Genomic DNA, 24,036 nt, shown 5'->3' with positions numbered 1-24,036 from the left:
CCTAAAGCTGGGTACACACCTAAAGATTTTCTGTCCTACCAGCCAACTAGTTGATTGGTTGGAATGAAAATCTGGTAAGGTGTGAAAGTAAATGACAATCAGCAGTTTGCTCCCAAACACCAGAAAATGGACAAAAACTGTTGTTTGAACAAATCGTTTAGATCAAACATTTAACAAACTTGTCTGACGTCCATTTTCATCTGTTTTCTGGCATTTAGGACCAAATTGCTGATCATCATTTATTCCCATACATTACCAGATTTTCATTCCAACCAATCAACTAGTTGGATGGTTGGACAGAAAATCTTTAGGTGTGTACCCAGTTTTAGATTATATTCACACCTACAGACTGGTCACGATCCCTAGATTATATACACACATACAGACTGGTGACGTGCCCTAGATTATATTCACACCTAAAGACTGTTCACGTTCCCTAGATTATATTCACACCTACAGACTGGTCACGTGCCCTAGATTATACTCACATCTACAGACTGGTCACATGCCCTAGATTATACTCACATCTACAGACTGGTCACATGCCTTAGATTATTCTCACACCTACAGACTGGTCACGTGCCTCAGATTATAGTCACACCTACAGACTAGTCACGTACCCTAGATTATAGTCACACCTACAGACTGGTCACGTGCCTTAGATTATATGCACACCTACAGACTGGTCACGTGCCCTAGATTATACTCACATCTTCAGACTGGTCACATGCCCTAGATTATACTCACATCTACAGACTGGTCACGTGCCCTAGATTATACTCACATCTACAGACTGGTCACATGCCTTAGATTATAGTCACACCTACAGACTGGTCACGTGCCTTAGATTATAGTCACACCTACAGCCTGGTCACGTGCCTTAGATTATAGTCACACCTACAGCCTGGTCACGTGCCTTAGATTATAGTCACACCTACAGACTGGTCATGTGCCTTAGATTATAGACCTACAGACTGGTCACGTACCTTAGATTATAGACCTACAGACTGGTCACGTGCCCTAGATTACATTCACACCTACAGACTGGTCACGTGCCTTATATTATATTCACACCTACAGACTGGTCACGTGCCTTAGATTATAGTCACACCTACAGACTGGTCACGTGCCTTAGATTATAGTCACACCTACAGACTGGTCATGTGCCTTAGATTATAGTCACACCTACAGACTGGTCATGTGCCTTAGATTATAGTCACACCTACAGACTGGTCACGTGCCCCAGATTATACTCACACCTACAGACTGGTCACGTGCCTTAGATTATAGTCACACCTACAGACTGGTCACATGCCCTAGATTACATTCACACCTACAGACTGGTCAAGTGCCTTAGATTATAGTCACACCTACAGACTGGTCACGTGCCTTAGATTATAGTCACACCTACAGACTGGTCATGTGCCTTAGATTATAGTCACACCTACAGACTGGTCACGTGCCCCAGATTATACTCACACCTACAGACTGGTCACGTGCCTTAGATTATAGTCACACCTACAGACTGGTCACGTGCCTTAGATTATAGTCACACCTACAGACTGGTCATGTGCCTTAGATTATAGTCACACCTACAGACTGGTCACGTGCCTTAGATTATAGACCTACAGACTGGTCACGTACCTTAGATTATAGACCTACAGACTGGTCACGTGCCCTAGATTACATTCACACCTACAGACTGGTCACGTGCCTTATATTATATTCACACCTACAGACTGGTCACGTGCCTTAGATTATAGTCACACCTACAGACTGGTCATGTGCCTTAGATTATAGTCACACCTACAGACTGGTCACGTGCCTTACATTATAGACCTACAGACTGGTCACGTACCTTAGATTATAGACCTACAGACTGGTCACGTGCCCTAGATTACATTCACACCTACAGACTGGTCACGTGCCTTATATTATATTCACACCTACAGACTGGTCACGTGCCTTAGATTATAGTCTCACCTACAGACTGGTCACGTGCCTTAGATTATAGTCACACCTACAGACTGGTCATGTGCCTTAGATTATAGTCACACCTACAGACTGGTCATGTGCCTTAGATTATAGTCACACCTACAGACTGGTCACGTGCCCCAGATTATACTCACACCTACAGACTGGTCATGTGCCTTAGATTATAGTCACACCTACAGACTGGTCACATGCCCTAGATTACATTCACACCTACAGACTGGTCAAGTGCCTTAGATTATAGTCACACCTACAGACTGGTCACGTGCATTACATTATAGTCACACCTACAGACTGGTCACGTGCCCTAGATTATACTCACACCTACAGACTGGTCACGTGCGTTAGATTATAGTCACACCTACAGTCTAGTCACGTGCCTTAGGTTATAGTCACACCTACAGTCTAGTCACGTGCCTTAGATTATAGTCACACCTACAGACTAGTCACGTGCCTTAGATTATAGTCACACCTACAGACTGGTCACGTGCCTTAGGTTATAGTCACACCTACAGACTAGTCACGTGCCTTATATTATATTCACAGCTACAATCTCAATTTTATATCATATGTCTGAAGGGAAAAAAATCTCTCAACTAAAAAGATAATTTTTTTGGCAGACAAAAATCTAGATTACAAGTGCAGAGTAGTAACGTAATACAGTGGTGGAAACGTCCCAGGCTTTATGTATTTGTGTTTCATAGGAAGACACATAAGAAAGTGTTTACAGTGTAGATATGTAGGGACTGCAATTTGAAGCTGCTTCATTTGATTTCAAATCTGTACAGTTCCGAATGATTTCCTGAATGTATTTAAAGGGAGGCAGATCCCCCATAGACTGCACACAGGTGTCAGTCATTACATGGCAGGAGGATGTTCTTTTCTCCCACAGATAAAGAACTCTAGCTCGAAAGTTTAACTCACAGAAAGTAAAATTAACATGGAATGGTTAATGCATGTGAAACATGATAAGGGTTAATGTTTTATACCTCTACAAAGCAAATCTATAGCCACTTATAGTAACTATAGAGTTCTCCAAAGTCAGACATGCTGGAGTGCTCTCGTCGTAGATGATGCAATCAGAGGCGATTTCACTAAAAGCAGCATGTGTCAATGTCAAATATTTGTAAGGATAAAAAGACAATGAAGAAAGATCACTTACTACACCCCCACCAGCCCCAACTCTCATCACCATGACTCCTCCAGCACAGGGCTGTCAAACTTGCCAGTGTTATAATGAGCAGGCAATAATGTGGCTTTGTTATCGAAATATATCACTACAAAAAGGGGATTTAGTATGTACTGGCCGCAGCACAGAATGACTGAAGGGCATACTGAGATAATTGATGGCAAGTTAGCATTAATCCCAACTTTGATTGTGCAAGTGAATGAATACAGGTCACAAACAAGTAAGCCAGTGATTGAAGGTGGTCTGTATATCTAGAAGTGTTCGGATTTGTGTTACACATTCCATCATACATCAAGGTTTTTTTTTCTTCTTTTAATTCAGTGATGTCATGCAAGTGGGCAGGGCCTATGAGTTTAGTACATCCAATTCAATACACCATTTACATGCAGTAGGCACATCATTGCAGGTACAGCAGTAAAAGCTACGGGAGCTGCACTGTATGTGTTTTTCTTGTTTTACTGATCTTGATGGAGCATCTTCTATCTGTATGAAGTATTTTAGAGATAAATTAGAAGTCTATGCAAACACAGTACAATAATTCTGTTCTGTTACCTTATACATGGCGTAGGCTGTGATTACATTCCCACTCTGAGAATTCTTCAGAATGTTCACTATACTTTCCGGCAAGCCAATGAGCTCCAGGAAAGGAACCACATTTACTCCTCTGTGGGTAAAAACACAACACTGAAAGACAGGTTTTATTATTCATGCAATATAGATTATTATGAATTTATACTGTAATGTAACAATACACTAAGAATCTGTTCTAAAAAATTTATTTTGACAAATCAGTGCTGATACAGTCTCCCCCCCCACTAAAAACTATAACATCATAATATTGTCAAAGCATTTACTACATAATGATCAAGTCCTGATGACAAAATGTAGTTCACATTCCTGCAGCATTTCTAGTCATAGTGCGCCCTCTCCTGGATGTTTTATGCAACTGTAAACCTAAAGATAGCTAAAGCTTTTCCCATGCAGATTAATCAGATAAAATGACACATTGTAAAGGGGCACATACGCTAGGCGATATTAAAGAGCGATTGTACGATTACGACAGCGTAACCGCGCAATTGCTCATTAAATCGTGCACTATAATGTTGGAAACGACCATTGATGCGCGCTCCCGCTGGTCGTCTCCGACATCATCACCCGAACATGCCGGTCAATTTGTCGATAACGACAGATTGACCATATTCAGGGATGATAGAGGGTGCCTGCACTGAACGACTAATCATTCAGTATAGGCACTGCAGGGGATGGTGAACGACGGTAGGATTACGATGTCGTAATCGTACTGTCTTTCCTTGGTCGGCATGTGGATGTGCACCTTAACATTGGTTGCATATTGTCACAAAGCTACATGTAAACGTTTCATACTTTTATTGAATATGAGAAGTTTACAGTGGAGATAGAAAGGGCATGATTCAGAGATCTATGCAATGCCGATATTTATGCAAATTGTTTGCCATTGCGCATGCGTGTAAGCCATACTGCGCACACACAGCGATTGTTTTGCGATTACAGAGAGGATTAATTTGCAAATAGAGTGATAGGTAGTCAGCATTTATGGGAGGTAACGGGTTAGTTGGGCAAACACAGACGTGTCTGACTGTTTAATAGCCTTTTCATACGCATGCATAAATAAGCTATTGCAATCTCCTTGGCAGAGCGCTCAGCGTGTCAGGAGAGGTGCAGTGTTTCAGGCAGGTCAGACTTGACTCACATGCTGTGTGGCTGCTTGATCTGCGTATATGTTACCGATGGTTACACTATTGAACGTCATCGGATGAATATAAGAAGGCAGCAGTGGGCGTCCCTATGCTCGGGTAAGCTTTGGAAATATTAGCATATTTTCGCACCTGCGTTCCATTCAAAATCGCAGCTGCAATAGCATTACATCTCTGAATCAGGCCCAAAGAGAATAACATCTGCTGTGCAGGAAAAGCCAGCTTTGGCCCGGGGTGGGTACTGGATCCCGGCGGTTAGAATCCCAACTGGGTTAAAATGTCGACAGGGTTTGAGCTCTGCTTGCAAATTCCAGAGACAGAGCATTGTACGTCTAGGTTCTCATAGTACTGCACAAACCAGGTTACCTTATTCAGATTCCTTTTGTCTTTTGTGGGTCCTGTGCTTTATTTTTTTCCAGTGCAATATATTTTTATGGAACATACGAGGACAGTTCACAACCAACTTTTGACAACTGCACAAACAGTCAATTAGCATAATGCGGAATGGGTATGTAATGCTGGCAGCCGGGATGCCTCCTGTCAGAATACAGACAGTGGCATCCCGATGGCCAGGTAAGTTTACTTACCCTCCCCCCTTCCCCCCCTAACCCTCCGTTTTTGTAGCCTAACCCTAACCTACCCCACCCCGCACCGTAACTCTTTCCGTTAGTGCTTAAACCTAACCCTCCCCCCCCAGTGGTGCATGACCCTAATCCTCCCCCCTAAGGGTGCCTGACCCTAACTCCCCCCCCACCCCAAAACCTAATGCTAACCCCGCTACACTCCCTAAACCTAACCCTCCCTTCCCCCCGCAGCTAACGCTAAGGGCGCCCTGGGCTTACCTCGTTTGGGCTGGCGCAATTTCGGCGTTGGGATGAAGATAGGCGTCTGTATTTCAACCCTTAAATCCCTTGTCGGGACTCCGATGTCAGTATTGAGAGCAAACTACATCCCGTTTAATCCAATCCATTAAAATATATTTGTCAATAAAACTGGGATAATTAAGAAGTCAACTAATTTATCATATATAAGTTATTTTTTGACAAAACATTAAACCTTGTAACAAGCAGCAATAAAGAAAACTGGCTTTGAAAATAATTATTTCTCAGTGTAATCTCACCAGAAGAATAGAATTGCAACACTAAACATAATGACCTTTTTAAATCAGAAACTTTGTTACATTTGATCTTAAAACGTTCCTCTCCTCATAGCAAAGCCCAAACAATTGTTACCATTTTAATATTATCTGCTACCAAATAGGGCACATATTCTGATATGTATCATTTTCTATGAAACACAAATCCCTATGAGAAATTATGTTACCAGATCGATGGAGCCTGGAATGAGCCCAGCACTAATGGTGTGTACACACTGGACGATCGACAATGATATCATTGTTCGATCTCCTGGGTGTCCTGGATGATCGATATCGATCATCCAGCACACCATGTACCTACCAACGACTATAACTACCCGTGATTCCCTATAGTAAATTGCTCTATATCGAGCAAGTTAACCTGCATGTACGGACGATGGTCGATATCGACCATACGTGCCTGCGCATTGCAGGTCATTGGTGAGTTTGTAGAGTCCTAAAAATTATCGATTTAAACGATAACCATATTTGCCTGTAACTAGGGATGTGCGACCGGTGCTGCCTGTAACTAGGGATGTGCGACCGGTGCTGCCTGTAACTAGGGGTGTGCGACCGGTGCTGCCAGTAATGAGGGGTGTGCGACCGGTGCTGCCTGTAACTAGGGGTGTGCGACCAGTGCTGCCTGTAACTAGGGGTGTGCGACCAGTGCTGCCTGTAACTAGGGGTGTGCGACCAGTGCTGCCTGTAACTAGGGGTGTGCGACCAGTGCTGCCTGTAACTAGGGGTGTGCGACCAGTGCTGCCTGTAACTAGGGGTGTGCGACCAGTGCTGCCTGTAACTAGGGGTGTGCGACCAGTGCTGCCTGTAACTAGGGGTGTGCGACCAGTGCTGCCTGTAACTAGGGGTGTGCGACCAGTGCTGCCTGTAACTAGGGGTGTGCGACCAGTGCTGCCTGTAACTAGGGGTGTGCGACCAGTGCTGCCTGTAACTAGGGGTGTGCGACCAGTGCTGCCTGTAACTAGGGGTGTGCGACCAGTGCTGCCTGTAACTAGGGGTGTGCGACCAGTGCTGCCTGAAACTAGGGGTGTGCAACCATTGCTGCCGCACAGAGCACAAGGGCTGTCCTCTAACCTTGCTTCTGGCAAGCAGGGTGGCACCCTGCAGCCAGGATCGCTTGTGCAGTGCTCGTGGACGCTCCAGACTGGCACACTGCAGTCTGTGCAGCCGACCAGGATGCTCAGTCAGCACTGCAGTTACCAGTGCTATTGGCCCTGTCCCCTTTGTGCAACTGCAAAAGGGGCAGGGCCAGCGCTGGGTACATTTGAGGCCTGTTATGGCCCTGCAAACTTATCAAATGTATTTGCACCCCTTGCATTTCAACATGGGTTGTCCAGGTGCACAGTTACCTGACGTTTTTTGCTTTAATTCCAAATCAGAATCAGGCCCATAATGTATATCAGTTAGTCAGACAATTCAAAGTAGTGGAAAACAGAGAGCGTGGTCATTAATGGTTAAGTGCACAGAGGAATAAAACCATTTACATACATTATAACAAAAATCTTGTATTGCTAAGTTTATGTAAGTGTCAGTTTCATCGTTGGACGTATTAATGGAGATAAAGTTGAACCCTAAGAATTGAAAAAAGCATAAAGTGTGATTCAATCAGTATAAAATGTCAGAACACAACACATTCTGCTGTCTGGGTCAAAGACCTAATACTTTAATAGCTTGGAACATATAATGCAAAGGAGTACGCTAAGTTTAGATTGACATTTGGGATCAGTAGCTGCTAGAAAGGGCAATAATGCCAGCTGGTAGAGGGTAACTAAAACAAACACTTGTACTAGAATATTCGCTGATGTCAAGTGCTTAGCTTTCCAGCTGTAGGCTGGGTATGTGTATACAGTCTGCCATTGACGTGCATTACACACAGGAAATTGTTTTCCAAAACAGAAACAGGTGTGGAAACAAAACCACAAGCTACACACTGTCAGCGGGACAGACACATTTTATCATCAATGAAGCCATTTTCAATGCAGTTTGTTAACGGGGAAAGGAATCTACTTATACGAAATACAACCTTACTTATGTTTGGCGATTTATGGTAGTTTATTTTCATTATTTATTGTTAACTGTGCTAGCTACACTTATGGGACAGTTTCACAAAATGATCACAAAGATAACAAAACACATTGAAACCAAACTATATCTATCTATCTATCTATCTATCTATCTATCTATCTATCTATCTATCTATCTATCTATCTATCTATCTAATTAAACACATAGGGGTATATTTTCTAAAGGTCGATTTTAATTGATTTAAACATCGATGTTGTGTATCTCTGGGGCTAAATCACACCTTTACTAAATCTAAAAAAAAACAAAAACAAATCACAAACTGACCATTAGTACATGTGTGACTTAGCATAACATTGATGTTGATGGCTTTTCATCGAAGTTAGATAGTAAAAATGAGTAAATCCACCCCTCAGAGTTGGTGGCCTTGGGCCCATACGTACAAAGCTTGTGGGCTAAGCTGGTATAAAATGAACAAATGGCTAATAAATGGTTATGTTTGGCTAGCTTAAGGTTTTGCTAGGCAATTATTGTGCTTACGGAGTATAGTGCAGTACTAGTCACTTTTCCTAGGATGACTGTAGCACGAGCATATAATATATTTTTATATTGTATTGGTATTTTACAAAATAGACAAAACAAAACAGTTTTTCCCAAATCTTCCTAAATCTACCTTTACACAAGTGAAACTTCAATTTGGCCTCCCGACAGTGTGCATTTTAAGCTTTGACAAATAGGGCAAACACCATGGGCACATATTTTACAGGTTATGTTATGCAAGATATTAGCTTCAACTAGACGTGGGTGTAAATAAACATTTTTGCAATAGTGCTTAGGGTGACAGTAACAGAAGATGGGGCAAACAAAACGATGGGTCTGGTTCCTCTTTTGTGGGCTTGGCTATCATTTATTTAACATTTTTCCTACTTTATTTTAGGTCACTAGCTGTGTAGTAGTAACAGATGAAGTTCTCCTCTGCACATCACCATTGCTGGATCACTAGTGATATATGTGATCATTCTGCTTTAAAAATTACAATACTAATTACTTGGCATTTCCATAGCAAATCAATGTAAAGCCATAACTGGATTCTATATCTCTCAGGCTTGTACAAGTCCAGGCTTTGAGGGCTGCTGAGTGATTAGATGTTTTCTGATGTGTTAAAGCAATTACAAATGTAATCAAGCTGACAGTTAGCCTCTGTGACACAGAATTAATAAATGTTCCTTGTTGGTCCTCAAGTTGTGCAGCCTTGGGAAATAGAATATTTATGCAGAAAAGCATTAAAATCTAATACAAGTATCCATAATAGCTCTGCACAGTACACTGTGAGGCCTCTACTGCAAGCGCTCTATGCTCTAACGTCATAGCCACAAGTAGTGCTGGGAAGCACCTGGACACCTGCCACGTTACATCTCACTTATTACTCTGTTCAGTGATTCTTCACTAATAAGGAGGTATGAGGTATTGTCATATGAAAATCTAACAATTTTCAGCTACTAAACACCCATTACTAATCTAGGTTTCTGTTTTTATAAGACAATTATTTGTGTCAAGTGTTTTTTCGTTGTAATTAGGGTCATATTTTTTAGGTTTCTTATCTGAATTTTACAATACTATCCTGTAATTGCAGTTACTGCTTTTAAGGACTTAGGGGGAGATGTACTAAGCCTTGGAGAGACATAAAGTACCAACCAACCAGCTCCTGTCATTTTACAGGTTGCGTTTGAAAAATGACAGGAGCTGATTGGTTGGTACATTATCTCTCTCTCCCCCATAGACTAGGTTGTACACAGTATAATTTGTTGCTTCAGTAACTAAAGTGTGTTAGTGACAACACTAAAAGGGCAACTCAATTAGCATTGATGGCTGGAAGGTGCACCCATATCAACCATTTCTCTGACACCTAGTTGCCACCATCATCACAGATTTGTCTGCCACCCCTTAGAGGTGCGCAGGATAAATATGCAATGTTGCTGTACTATAACTATTGTGGGTTGAGCGCATCTGATCGTCACAGCCGGTATAAGTACCTAAAAGTCTAAAAGATGCTCAAGAAGTTTCTAATTAAATTTGTAGTATGGAGCCGATAAAAAGCAAAAACTACCTAGTGATACATAAATTGATACAGGGCTGCTATAAGGGCTACTGTACACTGGCCAAAAAATCCAGGAATTTAATATGTAATAAATATAGGAGATGGCCTCAAAATATATTACTGGTGAATATTTCCCTTTTATACAGGTCTCCACTACAATCATGTCACCATGTAAAACTCAAGAAGGTGTCACTCTGGAAGACTTTAAATATAGACTCTGGAACCCCACAGCAGGGTCTAGAGTCATTATTTAAAGTTGTCCCAAGTGTCACCCTCTTGAGGTTTACATGAACCTTTCACCGCAAGGAGAGATAATTTGGAGGGCACCAGACGCTATTATCCACTACAGACTTACAGACATATATATATATATATATATATATATATATATATATATAAAAAAAATATATACTGTATATATACACACACATATGCTGTAAGCTGTTATTATCCAGTTTTGTTCTATTAATGCCTACAATTGTAAAGCGCAACGGAATATGCTGCGCTATATAAGAAACTGTTAATAAATAAATAAAATAAATATACATATATTATATAGACACCTACATATATGGGTCATTATGACACCCACCAACTCAGATTTTCAGGAAACTTGTACACATGATACTACCACATAGCTACAAACCCATGTACATTTTTTCTTCTCTAGGCCTCATAGTTTTTGAGATATATGGGGTCAAAGTTTTGAAAAATTGCTCGGAAATGCCACTCCTGATGCTCCGTGTTTAGTGTGAGTTGTATGTGTAAACAAATTCCCATCTCAGTGCCTAATCCACATATCACTTTGAAATTTTGACCCTTCATCAGTCAAAATATGGGAGGTTTCTTGCAAGCTTGGCTGCATTTCAGCAAATAGAGTTGGAGATTTGGTCAGGTTTAATGGTGTCCTCAATGCTGAGAAATACAGGCAGGTACTTAAATGACATGCAATACCATAATGGAGGCATCTGATAGGCTACAAATTTATTCTGCAACAGGACAACGACCCCAAGTATACAGCCAATGTTATTAAACCAATGTAAAGAAGAAGGAGGAGGAGTCCTGGTAGTGATGATATAGTCCCCACAGAGCCCTGATCTCAACATCATGGAGTCTGTCTGGGATTACATGAAGAGACAGAAGGATTTGAGCAAGCCTACAGCCACAGAAGATCTGTGGTTCGTTCTCCAAGATGTTTGGAATAACCTCCCTGCCGAGTTCTTTCAAAAATTGTGTGCAAGTGTACCTAGAAGAATTGACCAAATATTGATTTGATTTAGATTTATCTTCTGTTTATTCACTTTGTATTTTGTTAATTGATAAAAACTAAACTATTAACACTTCCATTTTTGAAAGCATTATTGCTTTGCAGCATTTTTTTTTCCACACCTGCCTAAAACTTTTGCACAGTACTGTAAGATATATATATATATATATATATATATATATATATATATATATATATACACACACAATATATATATACTGTACATGTGTGTATGTATGTGTGTATATATATATATATATACATATATACACACATACATATATACACACACGTACAGTATATATATTATATGTACAGTACACACACACACTGTATGTACACATGCATACATACACGCACACGGTTTAGGTCAGCAACTATACCAAAAATATATTTGTTATCCTGGCAATAAGAATGAAATTCAATCATGGAGACATGATTGAGGTGGAGACCTGTATAAAAGGGAAAAATAAATGAAACAGTATAAAGTTGTTACTTGTATTTTGTATGGAGATTTCATAATAAACACTCACATGGTTTATCTTTCAATAAACACTATGAGCAGACGCCAACTGAATGTATGATATATGGGAGACAGAGATTAAAGAAAATAATGTTATATGGTACTGTGTAGCTCTTGGATTGTGGAGATAGTTATGCATAGGTTATAAGGAACCCTTAAATACACCATAAAGCGTCTATGCATACAATGTCCATTGTTCTCAGGTCCACGATATAAAAGAGAAATCCATAATAGTGTAATAGTGTCAGACATAAATTAGTACACTACAGTAATTACACTCACATTGTTAGAATCACAGATAAGATGATGTTTCAATCACAAAGAAGTAATTAATTTGATATCTGGAAAGCCTTCAATGTATCTTCTATACAGAGTGGTCAGTTTTCTCATAGGTGTATAGAGGAAGTAAGTCCAAAATAGTGTGATCTTGAATAATATACGATAAATACATAATTGTACTAGAACATAAAAGACCTTCCAAGTGTAGAATTAAGTATGAACATGACTTCTAGGGATTACATTGTTATGCATCTGTCATGCTATCTGTATTGTGTACGTGTCTGTCACCAGACAATGTGGCAATAAAGCATGGAAAATAGTGATGGTAAGCCCAGGAAAATCCTCATAGCTGAACTGCAGGAGCCCTTGCACCCACCAGGGGTTTGGACTGAATGTCTGTTTCAGGGTAGTGGGAAGGGACTACCGCCAGTATTTAAACAGTCACTGCCCAATCTAAGACTAGTTCCTAGATAAAAAAAACACAATCATCCCTTTGCTGCTTTATATTGTGTGTATAAAACCTTTCATATCACATATAAGTATATAGCTATGAAGGGAAGCAACGACCCCCTCAAGAGATCTTAGAATGGCATACAATGCCCTGAAGAAGACATTCAATTGAAATACATTGGCAGCACATGCCTGGTTGGTGGAAGGTCCCCATGCAGTTCTACCGTAGAAGCTTGCATTGGAATCTCAGGCTTAACATCACAATCTTTCAGGCTTTATTGCCACCTACTGTCTGGTGAGGCTCATACACTGGGGAAGACATTGATTAACATCTTCACAATTTTGATGCAAGATGCATAGAAAGTAAAGCTTTGGAAGCAGCTTACTACTGTATATTCAATACCTTTTATATTTTATATGCAAGTACAATTTTTATAGGCTATTTATCTTTTATTATATGAATGTCTCTGATATGGAATAAATGGGCTGTAGTTGGCAGACAGGCGGACGGCAGGACGCTGTTCTGAATCCCAACGGTGGAAGCTTGACATGGGAACTTAAGATAGGCGTTGAAACAGGGGCGTCTTAAGAGAGGGGAGGGGCCATGTGCATTCCCCGTCCAGAGCCCCCTCTCCTCTCTCCCCGGCGGCCGGCAGCTGACTGACGCGGCTGGCCGGCCACCGCAGCATCAGTAGACTCTGGGCACTAGGGTGTGCCCAGAGTCTACTGCGCTAGTGCAGATTGACAGGGAAGTGGCATGGCCACCATTTTCCCAGTGATTTCCTCACTATGCATGCGCAAAACACCAGAAAAATGGCCACGGCGGCCATTTTCCAGCATTTTGTGCAGGGCTGAGACAACCCCACGCGGGACCTTGGAGAGGTAAGTTTTAGATAATATGGGTGCGGGGTGTGCTAGTATAGGACCAGGGGCCCCGTGTGCATTGCACATACTGCACCCATTATAGACACGCCCCTGCCTTGCCTATCTTAATCTCAACACCGGAATACAGACAGACGCCAGCCCAAAAGAGGTACGTCGGGGGTTGCCTTAGCTTTTAGCTGTGGGGGAGGGGTGTTAGCTTTTGGGGTGGGGAGCTTAGGGTTAGGCACCCCTAGAGGGGGGAGTTAGGACCACTGGGTCCGGCACGAAGGGGGAGTGTTAGGCACGAAGGGGGAGGCAGGTTTAGGCACTAATGGGTACAGTTAGAGTGCGGGGTGGGTAGGGTTGGGGTTAGGCTACAAGAAGGGAGGGTTAGGGGGAGGGTAAGTAGACTTACCCGACTCTACCGACCTTCGGGTTGCCGGTGTCGGTATTTTGACAGAAGGCATCCCGACCCACGGTATTACATACCCATTCCAAATAAACTTGTATAATTACACATAGTATACTAATGTATGTGTAACAATACTACACTATTTTGAATTTTTCTTTCTCTATATGGTGAAAATGAGAATGTAATTTATATAAAAAGATGAGCAATTCTTTCACTAGCATTCAACCTGGGGACACTGGTTGGATATGATGATATGATAGAGTGCACATATAGGAGTTTGGCCACGTTAAATGTGCCAGTAAAAAATAGAATCTCCTCCACTTTCCTATCAGGAACTCCTCTTGGGGATGGGTGGGGGGAAGGGGGCCATTGTTACTGCTGCTGCAGGTAGTGACTGGGATACCCATGCCTAATACAAACATATGGCTGAGACAGGCATCACACTGCGTACCGAAGATGCGGCAGCCAGATTAGTGGCTCCCTGATCAGAGGGGGGAGCGAAACTGAAGTTACAGTATGGCTAAGTTAGCTGTCCTGTGGACGGACGACATCCTGGGGTGGGGATGTGCTGGTCCCTAGGAGTGAGGTATTATGCCTTTGGGACTTCCTCCTTAGTGTGGTTTCCCACTTGGCAAGCCCACCAAAATGAACAGAGTAGAAATGTTGTGGGAGTGGCCAGCAGTAGTAGCTCCTTCTCCTCCTCACATTCTGCAGGTAAGTAGTGGAGAGGTGTATTGGGGTGCTGGATATTCTGTTGGCTCTTCCCTGTCTCTGGCCTGTGAATTCTGTAGCCCCACATTATCCAGTTTTGTGCAGCTTCAGCTGTCCTATCAGTTTCTTCCCTCAATTTTTCTATGTCTTGGAAGTGAAGTACTTCCAGGGCTAAAAGTTTGAGCAACAGCGAGTTAAATGTTTGCCTGCTTCAAATGTCACTCAAAAATGCTTAGTGGCCAGACCAGCTACGGTAGCTTCATAGACATACAAAGGCAGATCTGTTCTTCTTTAAAATAAAAGGTTTCTATTTCTTTCACACAATGTCTCATTTATTTTCTTTTTATCCATTGACAGTAGGACTATAATTTAGACATTCACATAAGCCCTTGCTCCAATGGAGCTCACAATCTTTATTTTTTGTACCTACCAGTATGTCTTTAGATTGTGGGAAGAAACCTGAACACCTGGGGAAAACCCATGCAAACACTAAGAGAACATACAAACTACACACAGATACAGCCCTGGCTTGAATCGAACCAAAGTCTTCAGAAGATGCTTAAAAATAAAAATTAAATAATGAGGGCAGTTGGGTGATTTTTGCAGCACTGACTTGCCTGGGAGGTCTTAGTACTTTTTGAACATGTCTAGCATTCCTAACATGGTAGTGTAGCGCCTGCCTTTAAGACATGATTTCTCAAGCCAGGGCCCCTTTCATCATCAGTTTACCTTGGCATGGCTGTTGAAGGCAAGATATTTAGAGCTAAAGGTTTTTTTTGATATTGTGGTTCAGCTCATTCGAAAAACCTGTTTCAGACAAGACTTACAAAGGTTTTCAAAAAACAAACCAAAAAATATATACATAACCTGGTAAGAAACAAAGGGGTTTCTTACTGTACAGCTTAATAGTGCGGTTTCATCTAAGGTTTCTGCAGGATGTTCTGGATGGGTATTTAAAAATCAGCTCTTCGAAAGTTCAGGTCTCAGACCTCTCGTTTTGCTTCCAGAGAAAACTGGCTATGTTGCAGACCCTTCTTACAGGGCGTGTTGCACGTGTGGCCTCCTTACATTCTTCAACAGCTGGTACCGACTGCTTTGCAGCATCATCTTGTGAACAAATGGAGTCAGTGGAATAGAAACTCCTTACCTGGAAAACGGTCTTCCTGCCACAGCTAGAAGGGTTTCTCTGTCTTGTAGGTCTCATTTTCTTATCTTCTATTCTGAAATCTAAACTTTTCACTAAGCCAAAATTGGTCTTTAAGTTTCTGTATCAGACTGGGATTGGTCTTCAGAAGAGAGATGCTGTTTTTGATATATGGACTGTGTAAGGGCATTGATAATCTATGTCCAGAGGACCTAAGTCTTGCGCAGGATGCTTGGACATGTTTGTCCACAAAAAAAGAGACTGGAAACTTTCCAAACAGACCATTGCCAGGTAGATTACTTTGGTAATTCACCAGGCTCACCTTAAGGCAGGAATGGCCATTTCTGTACATACAGTCAGGTGCATAAATATTGGGACATTGACAGAATTTTCATATTTTGGCCTCTATTCACCACCACAATGGCTTTGAAATGAAACAAACAAGATGTGCTTTAACTGCAGACTCCGGTGCATTCTTTCTTTTAAAGAATGTTCCAAACAGTTGATTTGGCCACACCTAATGTTTTTGCTATCTTTCTGATGGGTTTGTTTTGATTTTTCAGCCTAATGATGTGTTGTTTCACTGATAGTGACATCTCTTTGGATCTCATATTGAGAGTCGACAGCAACTGATTCCAAATGCAAACTCCAGACCTTTTACCTGCTCAATTTCTAATGAAATAACGAGGGAATAGCCCACACCTGTCCCTGAAATAGCTTTTGAGTTGATAGTCCCATTACTTTTGGCCCCTTAAAAAGTGGGTGGCACATATAGAAACCGTTGTAATTCCTACACCGTTCACCTGATTTGGATGTAATTACACTCAAATTAAATCTGAAAGTCTGCAGTTAAAGCACATCTTGTTTGTTTCATTTCAAAGCCATTGTGGTGGTGAATAGAGGCCAAAATATGAAAATTCTGTCAATGTCCCAATATTTATGCACCTGACTTTAAGAGGTAGCATTCCACCTGATCAGAGGTGGGTGGCACAGTACAGGGCTTCTGCTGAGCATGTGTGTAAGGCCGCCATCTGGTCCTTAGCACACAGCTTCACAACATTCTACAGAATATGTCTGCATCCACAGATGCCAGTTTTACATGTTGCGAATGTAAATTAGGAACAGCTATGGGACATCCCGGTGGCATCCAGCGTCCCCCAAATTTGATGCTAGAGAAATAGCATTTTAGTATTTACATTAAATGCGTTTCCCTCCGGCCATTGGGGGACATTTCTTCTATCACCATTATCCTAGCCAAGAATGTTGCTTTTCTCTCCCCTTCATTCTATTCTCCTGGTTCTATCCTCTGAAGTTCTGTATGTGAAGACACATACTAAAAGGTAACAGGCAGCCTATAAGGGTGTAGAGGGCAGTGGCGGAACTCCCAGAGACAATGGAGTCATTTGCCGCCGGGCGTCAGCCCTGAAGGGGGCACCTGGCTCCATTGTCCCCGGGAGCTGCATGGAGAAGGAGCGCCGCTGCATGGAGAAGGGCCTCACTACTGGGGGCAACTACAGGGGCCTCACTACTGGGGGCAACTACAGGGGCCTCACTACTGGGGGCAACTACAGGGGCGCTCACTACTGGGGGCAACTACAGGGGCGCTCACTACTGGGGGCAACTACAGGGGCGCTCACTACTGGGGGCAACTACAGGGGCGCTCACTACTGGGGGCAACTACAGGGGCGCTCACTACTGGGGGCAACTACAGGGGCGCTCACTACTGGGGGCAACTACAGGGGCGCTCACTACTGGGGGCAACTACAGGGGCGCTCACTACTGGGGGCAACTACAGGGGCGCTCACTACTGGGGGCAACTACAAGGGGCCTCACTACTGGGGGCAACTACAAGGGGCCTCACTACTGGGGGCAACTACAAGGGGCCTCACTACTGGGGGCAACTACAAGGGGCCTCACTACTGGGGGCAACTACAAGGGGCCTCACTACTGGGGGCAACTACAAGGGGCCTCACTACTGGGGGCAACTACAAGGGGCCTCACTACTGGGGGCAACTACAAGGGGCCTCACTACTGGGGGCAACTACAAGGGGCCTCACTACTGGGGGCAACTACAAGGGGCCTCACTACTGGGGGCAACTACAAGGGGCCTCACTACTGGGGGCAACTACAAGGGGCCTCACTACTGGGGGCAACTACAAGGGGCCTCACTACTGGGGGCAACTACAAGGGGCCTCACTACTGGGGGCAACTACAAGGGGCCTCACTACTGGGGGCAACTACAAGGGGCCTCACTACTGGGGGCAACTACAAGGGGCCTCACTACTGGGGGCAACTACAAGGGGCCTCACTACTGGGGGCAACTACAAGGGGCCTCACTACTGGGGGCAACTACAAGGGGCCTCACTACTGGGGGCAACTACAAGGGGCCTCACTACTGGGGGCAACTACAAGGGGCCTCACTACTGGGGGCAACTACAAGGGGCCTCACTACTGGGGGCAACTACAAGGGGCCTCACTACTGGGGGCAACTACAAGGGGCCTCACTACTGGGGGCAACTACAAGGGGCCTCACTACTGGGGGCAACTACAAGGGGCCTCACTACTGGGGGCAACTACAAGGGGCCTCACTACTGGGGGCAACTACAAGGGGCCTCACTACTGGGGGCAACTACAAGGGGCCTCACTACTGGGGGCAACTACAAGGGGCCTCACTACTGGGGGCAACTACAAGGGGCCTCACTACTGGGGGCAACTACAAGGGGCCTCACTACTGGGGGCAACTACAAAGGGCCTCACTACTGGGGGCAACTACAAGGGGCCTCACTACTGGGGGCAACTACAAGGGGCCTCACTACTAGGGCCAACTACCGGGGGCTCATTACTGGAATGTACTGCATAGGGGGACCATTACTGGGGAGCACTACATAGGTGGACCACTACTGGGGGCATTATATAAAAGGAACCGCATAAGGGCGGCAGCTGGGGCTGGCATAGGTGCTGGAGGGTGGTACATTTTAGTTTGGAGGGGGGGGGGGGCCACCGACATTTATCTTGCCTCCGGGCACCTGGGATGAAGTTACGCCACTGATAGAGGGGGAGGCGCTTGAGATTTTTACCAGTAAACTTAAAGTGCCCATGGTCCTGCCACTGCATTCTATATATTAATACAGCCATTGAATTACCATAACAAATATGAGTCACAATATTATACTATTCTGCCTCTTTTCCCTTTACACTTCTCCACTACAATCTATTTGGATTGTTTCCATGGATTTAATTTCATCCCCATTGACTCGTAGATATGACAACGACTGTCTGTATATTAATGGATATACTTGTATATCTCTGAGAACATAGACTATGAAGCACTTTTGTGATCTACATTATTTGGTATTTTGTATACTGGAGGTCAGGTGACCTTCTTGATTTTATACTAATCTGCTTACTTCAGTGTACTATGAATTGATATTACTATATGCCTCACCTGCATCCCTACTTTCACTTAATGTTGTTGCTGGTGATAACTATATAGTTTATTCCTCAAATGACCCTGGATCTATAGGTACAAATTCTGGAGTGTGACTATTCAAATTTCACTTGTTGAAACATCTTAATCAATAAATACAACCCCCCAATTAATAAAGTATTAATAAACAAACAAGTTAATAGAGAGTATTAATACACACACACACACAGCTGGTAAAATAAGTATTGAACACATGAACATATTCCTCAGTAAATATATTTGTAATGGGGCTATTGTAATGAAATTTTCACCAAATGTCAGCAACAACCCATGCAATCCACACATGCAAAGAAATCAAATCATAGATGTCCATAAATTATGTGTAATAATGTGAAATGACACAGGGAAAAAGTATTGAAAACATGAAGAAAGGGAGGTGCATAAAGGCATGGAAAGCCAAGACACCAGCAGAAATCTATCAGTAATTAGAATGCAATCCTGACCCTCAGTGCAAATTAATATAAGCTGGTTCAGTCCCAACTGATGGCCTATAAATAGGTGTCTCATTACCAAGGTGTCACACAAGAAACATCTCATGATGAGTAAAAGCAAAGAGCTCTTTCAAGACCTTCGCAAACTTATTGTTGCAAAACATACTAATGGCATTGGTTATAGAAGGATTCCTCCGTTTGTGAAACCACCCACCGCCACGCCTACGAAACGGGGCGAGCTGTCGATCAACATCGACAGCCGCCCCTTTTGTAGTGAGCTCCGGAGCGAGAGAATTTCTCTCTCGCTCCGGGGCTTGCGCTCGCGCAGTGCGGCCGCTGCGCGTGTGCTGGGCCTAAGCATCGACCCGCTTACGAGCGGGTCTGACTTAGGCCCATAGTCTGGTCAGATGAGACCAAAATGTAACTCTCTGGATGCCATAATAATACACACCATGTTTGGAGCAGAAATGGCACATCACATCAAAAACACCATACCAACAGGAAACACCATACCAACAGTGAAGTTTGGAGGTGGGAACATCATGGTGTGGGACTGTTTTTCAACATACAGTACTGGCATACTTCATATGATTGAAGGAAGGATGAAGGAAAAATGTACAGAGACATTCTTCATAAAAATCTGCTGCCATCTACTAGGATGCTGAAGATGAAACTATGGTGGACATTTCAGACAATGATCCCAAACACACAGCCTAGGACACTCTCAACAGGTTTTAGAGAAAGAAAATAAAGCTGCTATAAAGGCCCAGCCAATCACCTGACTTGAATCCAATTGAAAATATATAGAAAGAACTAAAAATCGGAGTTCATAGAAGAGGCCAACAGAACCTTCAAGATTTGAAGACTGTTTGTGTGGAAGAATGGGCCAAAATCACACCTGAGCAATGCATACAACTAGTTTCTCCATACAGGAGGCATCTTGAAGCTGTCATTACCAACAAAGGCTTTTGTACGAAGTATTAAATAAATTTCAGCAAGTGTGTTCAATACTTTTTTCCTTTGTAATTTTACATTATTACACACAACTTAATTTATGGACATCTATGGTTTGATTTCTTTGCATGTGTGGATTGCATGGGTTGTTGCTGACAATTGGGGAAAATGTCATTACAATAGTCCCACTACAAATATATTTACTGAGGAAAATGTTCGTGTGTTCAAAACATATTTTACCCGCTGTATGTGTGTGTGTGTGTATATATATATATATATATATATATATAATATGAGATATGGTAAGAACTTACCCTTGTTATCTCTATTTCTACGAAGTCCATAGGGTTCCACAGGATACCTTGGGGTATAGGTGTGACGTTAGTCGCTGGGCACCAAAGAGTTAAGCTTTTCAGCCTCCCAGGATGCACTAGGGTCCCCCTCCTATACCCCGCCCCCGAGCCAAGGCACCTCAGTTAGTTATCAAGCCATAGGCCGGAGGAGGAGAAGGAAGAGAGAGAAAAAAGATCTGGACACATACAAGAATCACATTCTCACCAGAGGGAGACGGAAAACCGGTGACCAGAGCAAAGCCCATCTGCAGCACAGGTGCGACAGGTCGGGAGTCCTGTGGAACCCTATGGACTTCGTAGAAATAGAGATAACAAGGGTACGTTCTTACCATATCTCATATTTTCTACTTCAGGGTCCATAGGGTATCCACAGGATACCTTGGGGATGTCCCAAAGCAGTATCCTTTAAGGGTGGGGACGCTCCTGTGCAGAAAGGAGAATACGCCGCCCGAAGGAAGCATCCTGAGAGGCGAAGATGTCAAACCTGTAATACCTCACGAAGGTATGGACAGAGGACCACGTAGCAGCCTTGCAGATCTGAACTGCCGAGGCACCACGTCGAGCTGCCCACGAAGGACCCACAGACCTAGTGGAATGAGCCAGAGAAGGAGGGACCGGTAGGCCTTCATGAAGATAAGCTTCAGAAATAGCCATACGGATCCAGGCTGCCAAAGTTTGCTTTGAAGCAGGCCAACCCTTTTTACGGAAGCCATAGAGGACAAACAAAGCGTCCGACTTCCTAAACGAAGAAGTGCGGTCAACATAAGTCCTTAAGGCCCGCACAACATCCAAAGAGGCCTCACCCACGGAAAGACCCGGTGAGTTAAAGGCCGGAACAACGATTTCCTCGTTAACATGAAACTGGGAAACAACTTTGGGAAGAAACTCGGGCCGAGTGCGGAGCACTGCCCTGTTCCCATGAAAAACCAAGAAAGGGGGTCTACAAGAAAGAGCCCCTAACTCAGAAACACGTCTGGCCGAAGCAATGGTCAGAAGGAAAACAGTCTTAGCTGTTAGCCATTTAAGATCCACTGAGCCCAGTGGTTCAAACGGCGGTCCTTGGAGAGCCCTCAGGACCACAGCCAAATCCCAAGGCGCCACAGGTGGAACAAAGGGCGGCTGAATGCGGAGAACACCTTGCATAAAGGTGCGCACATCCGGGATTGTAGCAATCCTACGATGAAACCAGACAGATAGGGCCGAAACCTGTACCTTCAAAGAAGCAAGGCGAAGCCCATGATCTAGTCCCGCTTGCAGGAAGGCGAGAATCCGAGACAGACGAAACTCCCGCGGTGCATAACCTCTCGGTCGACACCACTGGAAGAACGTATGCCACACGCGATGGTATATCCTCGCGGAAGACGGTTTCCGAGCTCGTAACATGGTACGCACCACAGAGCTGGAAAACCCCCGGGACCTCAGCATGGCCGTCTCAACAGCCACGCCGTCAAAGACAGCCGAGTCAGGTCCGGGTGAAGACAAGGACCCTGAGACAGAAGGTCCGGTCGTAGCGGCAACCGCAGAGGACTGTCCACGGACAGACCCTGAAGGTCTGAGAACCAGTGCCGTCTGGGCCACGCGGGAGCTATCAACAGGAGCATCCCTCCTTCCTGTTTGAATTTCCGGATTACCCGTGGAAGAAGGGAGAGCGGAGGGAACAGGTATGCGAACCGGAACGTCCACCGGACGGACAGAGCATCCACCAGAGACGCCCCTTCGTCTCTTGTGCGAGACCCGTACACCGGCAACTTGTTGTTGTGCCGGGACGCCATGAGGTCGATCTCTGGAAGACCCCACCTGTCCACCAGCAGTTGAAAAACGTCCGGGTGCAGGGACCATTCCCCCGGAAGAACGTCCTGGTGACTTAGAAAGTCCGCCTCCCAATTTAGCACTCCCGGGATGAAGACCGCTGATATGGCCGGAAGATTGCGCTCCGCCCAAACCAGGATCCGAGAGACCTCTACGAGAGCCGCCCGACTGCGAGTTCCTCCTTGCCTGTTTATGTAGGCCACGGTGGTAGCGTAGTCCGATTGGACCTGCACCGGGTGACCCTGGAGAAACCGCTGTGCCTGCTGGAGAGCATTGAAGACCGCACAGAGTTCCAAGATATTTATTGGAAGCTCCGCTTCTGTCGGCGTCCACCTGCCCTGGAACAAGTGTGGACCCGAAACTGCTCCCCAGCCCCGAAGACTGGCGTCCGTTGTCAACAGGACCCAATTTGGAACCCAGAACGGACGTCCCTTGTTGAGGTGGGTCGTCTGTAACCACCACGCAAGGGACAGGCGAACCTCCGGGGTGAGCACAATCGTCTGGGACTTCAGAGACTGAGGCAGCCCATTCCACTTGGACAGGATCAGGTGCTGCAGAGGTCTGGAGTGAAACTGGGCGTATTCCACCATGTCGAACACCGACACCATGGAGCCCAGTAACCTCATCGCCGAGTGTAGGGACACCCGGCAGCTGTGCAGACAACTGCGCACCCTTGACTGTAAAGCAGAGATCTTGTCCTCCGTCACGAAGATCCTTTGCTGTCCCGAGTCCAATAAGGCTCCAAGATGCAGAATCCTCCGAGACGGGATTAGAGTGGACTTCTGCCAGTTGATTAGCCAGCCGTGCCGTTGCAGCAGTGCAATGGTCAGGTCCAAGTGGCGTAACAGGAGCTCTGGAGATCCTGCCACCAATAACAGGTCGTCCAAGTACGGCAACATGCGGACTCCCTGCAGCCGCAGAAAAGCCGCCATGACCGCCATCACCTTGGTGAAAACACGTGGTGCTGTCGCCAGGCCAAACGGTAACGCCCGAAACTGGAAGTGGTCGCTGCGGATTGCAAACCTGAGGAACTGTTGATGGCGCAAAAGAATAGGGACATGCAGGTAAGCGTCCTGCATGTCCAATGACACCATGTAGTCCCCAGGTTCCAGCGCCAGAATGATGGACCGTAGGGTCTCCATCCGAAACTTCGGGACCCGCAAAG

General features: G+C 44.4%; 1 protein-coding gene across 2 annotated transcripts in view; it reads right to left on the bottom strand.

Annotated features, from left to right (window-relative positions):
• MIMS1 (mitochondrial inner membrane scaffold 1) overlaps window positions 1–24,036 on the bottom strand; it is a 58,688-nt gene that overhangs the window by 4,790 nt on the left and 29,862 nt on the right. For both annotated transcript variants that reach the window (XM_088475932.1, XM_088475930.1), the window contains exon 4: window positions 3,734–3,845. In XM_088475932.1, the coding sequence (XP_088332058.1) occupies window positions 3,734–3,845 (112 nt within the window). The remainder of the gene's footprint in view (window positions 1–3,733; window positions 3,846–24,036) is intronic.

The sequence above is a fragment of the Taudactylus pleione genome, unplaced genomic scaffold (assembly GCF_031769625.1).
Source record: "Taudactylus pleione unplaced genomic scaffold, aTauple2 ptg000179l, whole genome shotgun sequence".
In the NCBI taxonomy this organism is placed as follows: domain Eukaryota; kingdom Metazoa; phylum Chordata; class Amphibia; order Anura; family Myobatrachidae; genus Taudactylus; species Taudactylus pleione.
This window is presented reverse-complemented; position numbering and strand designations above follow the sequence as displayed.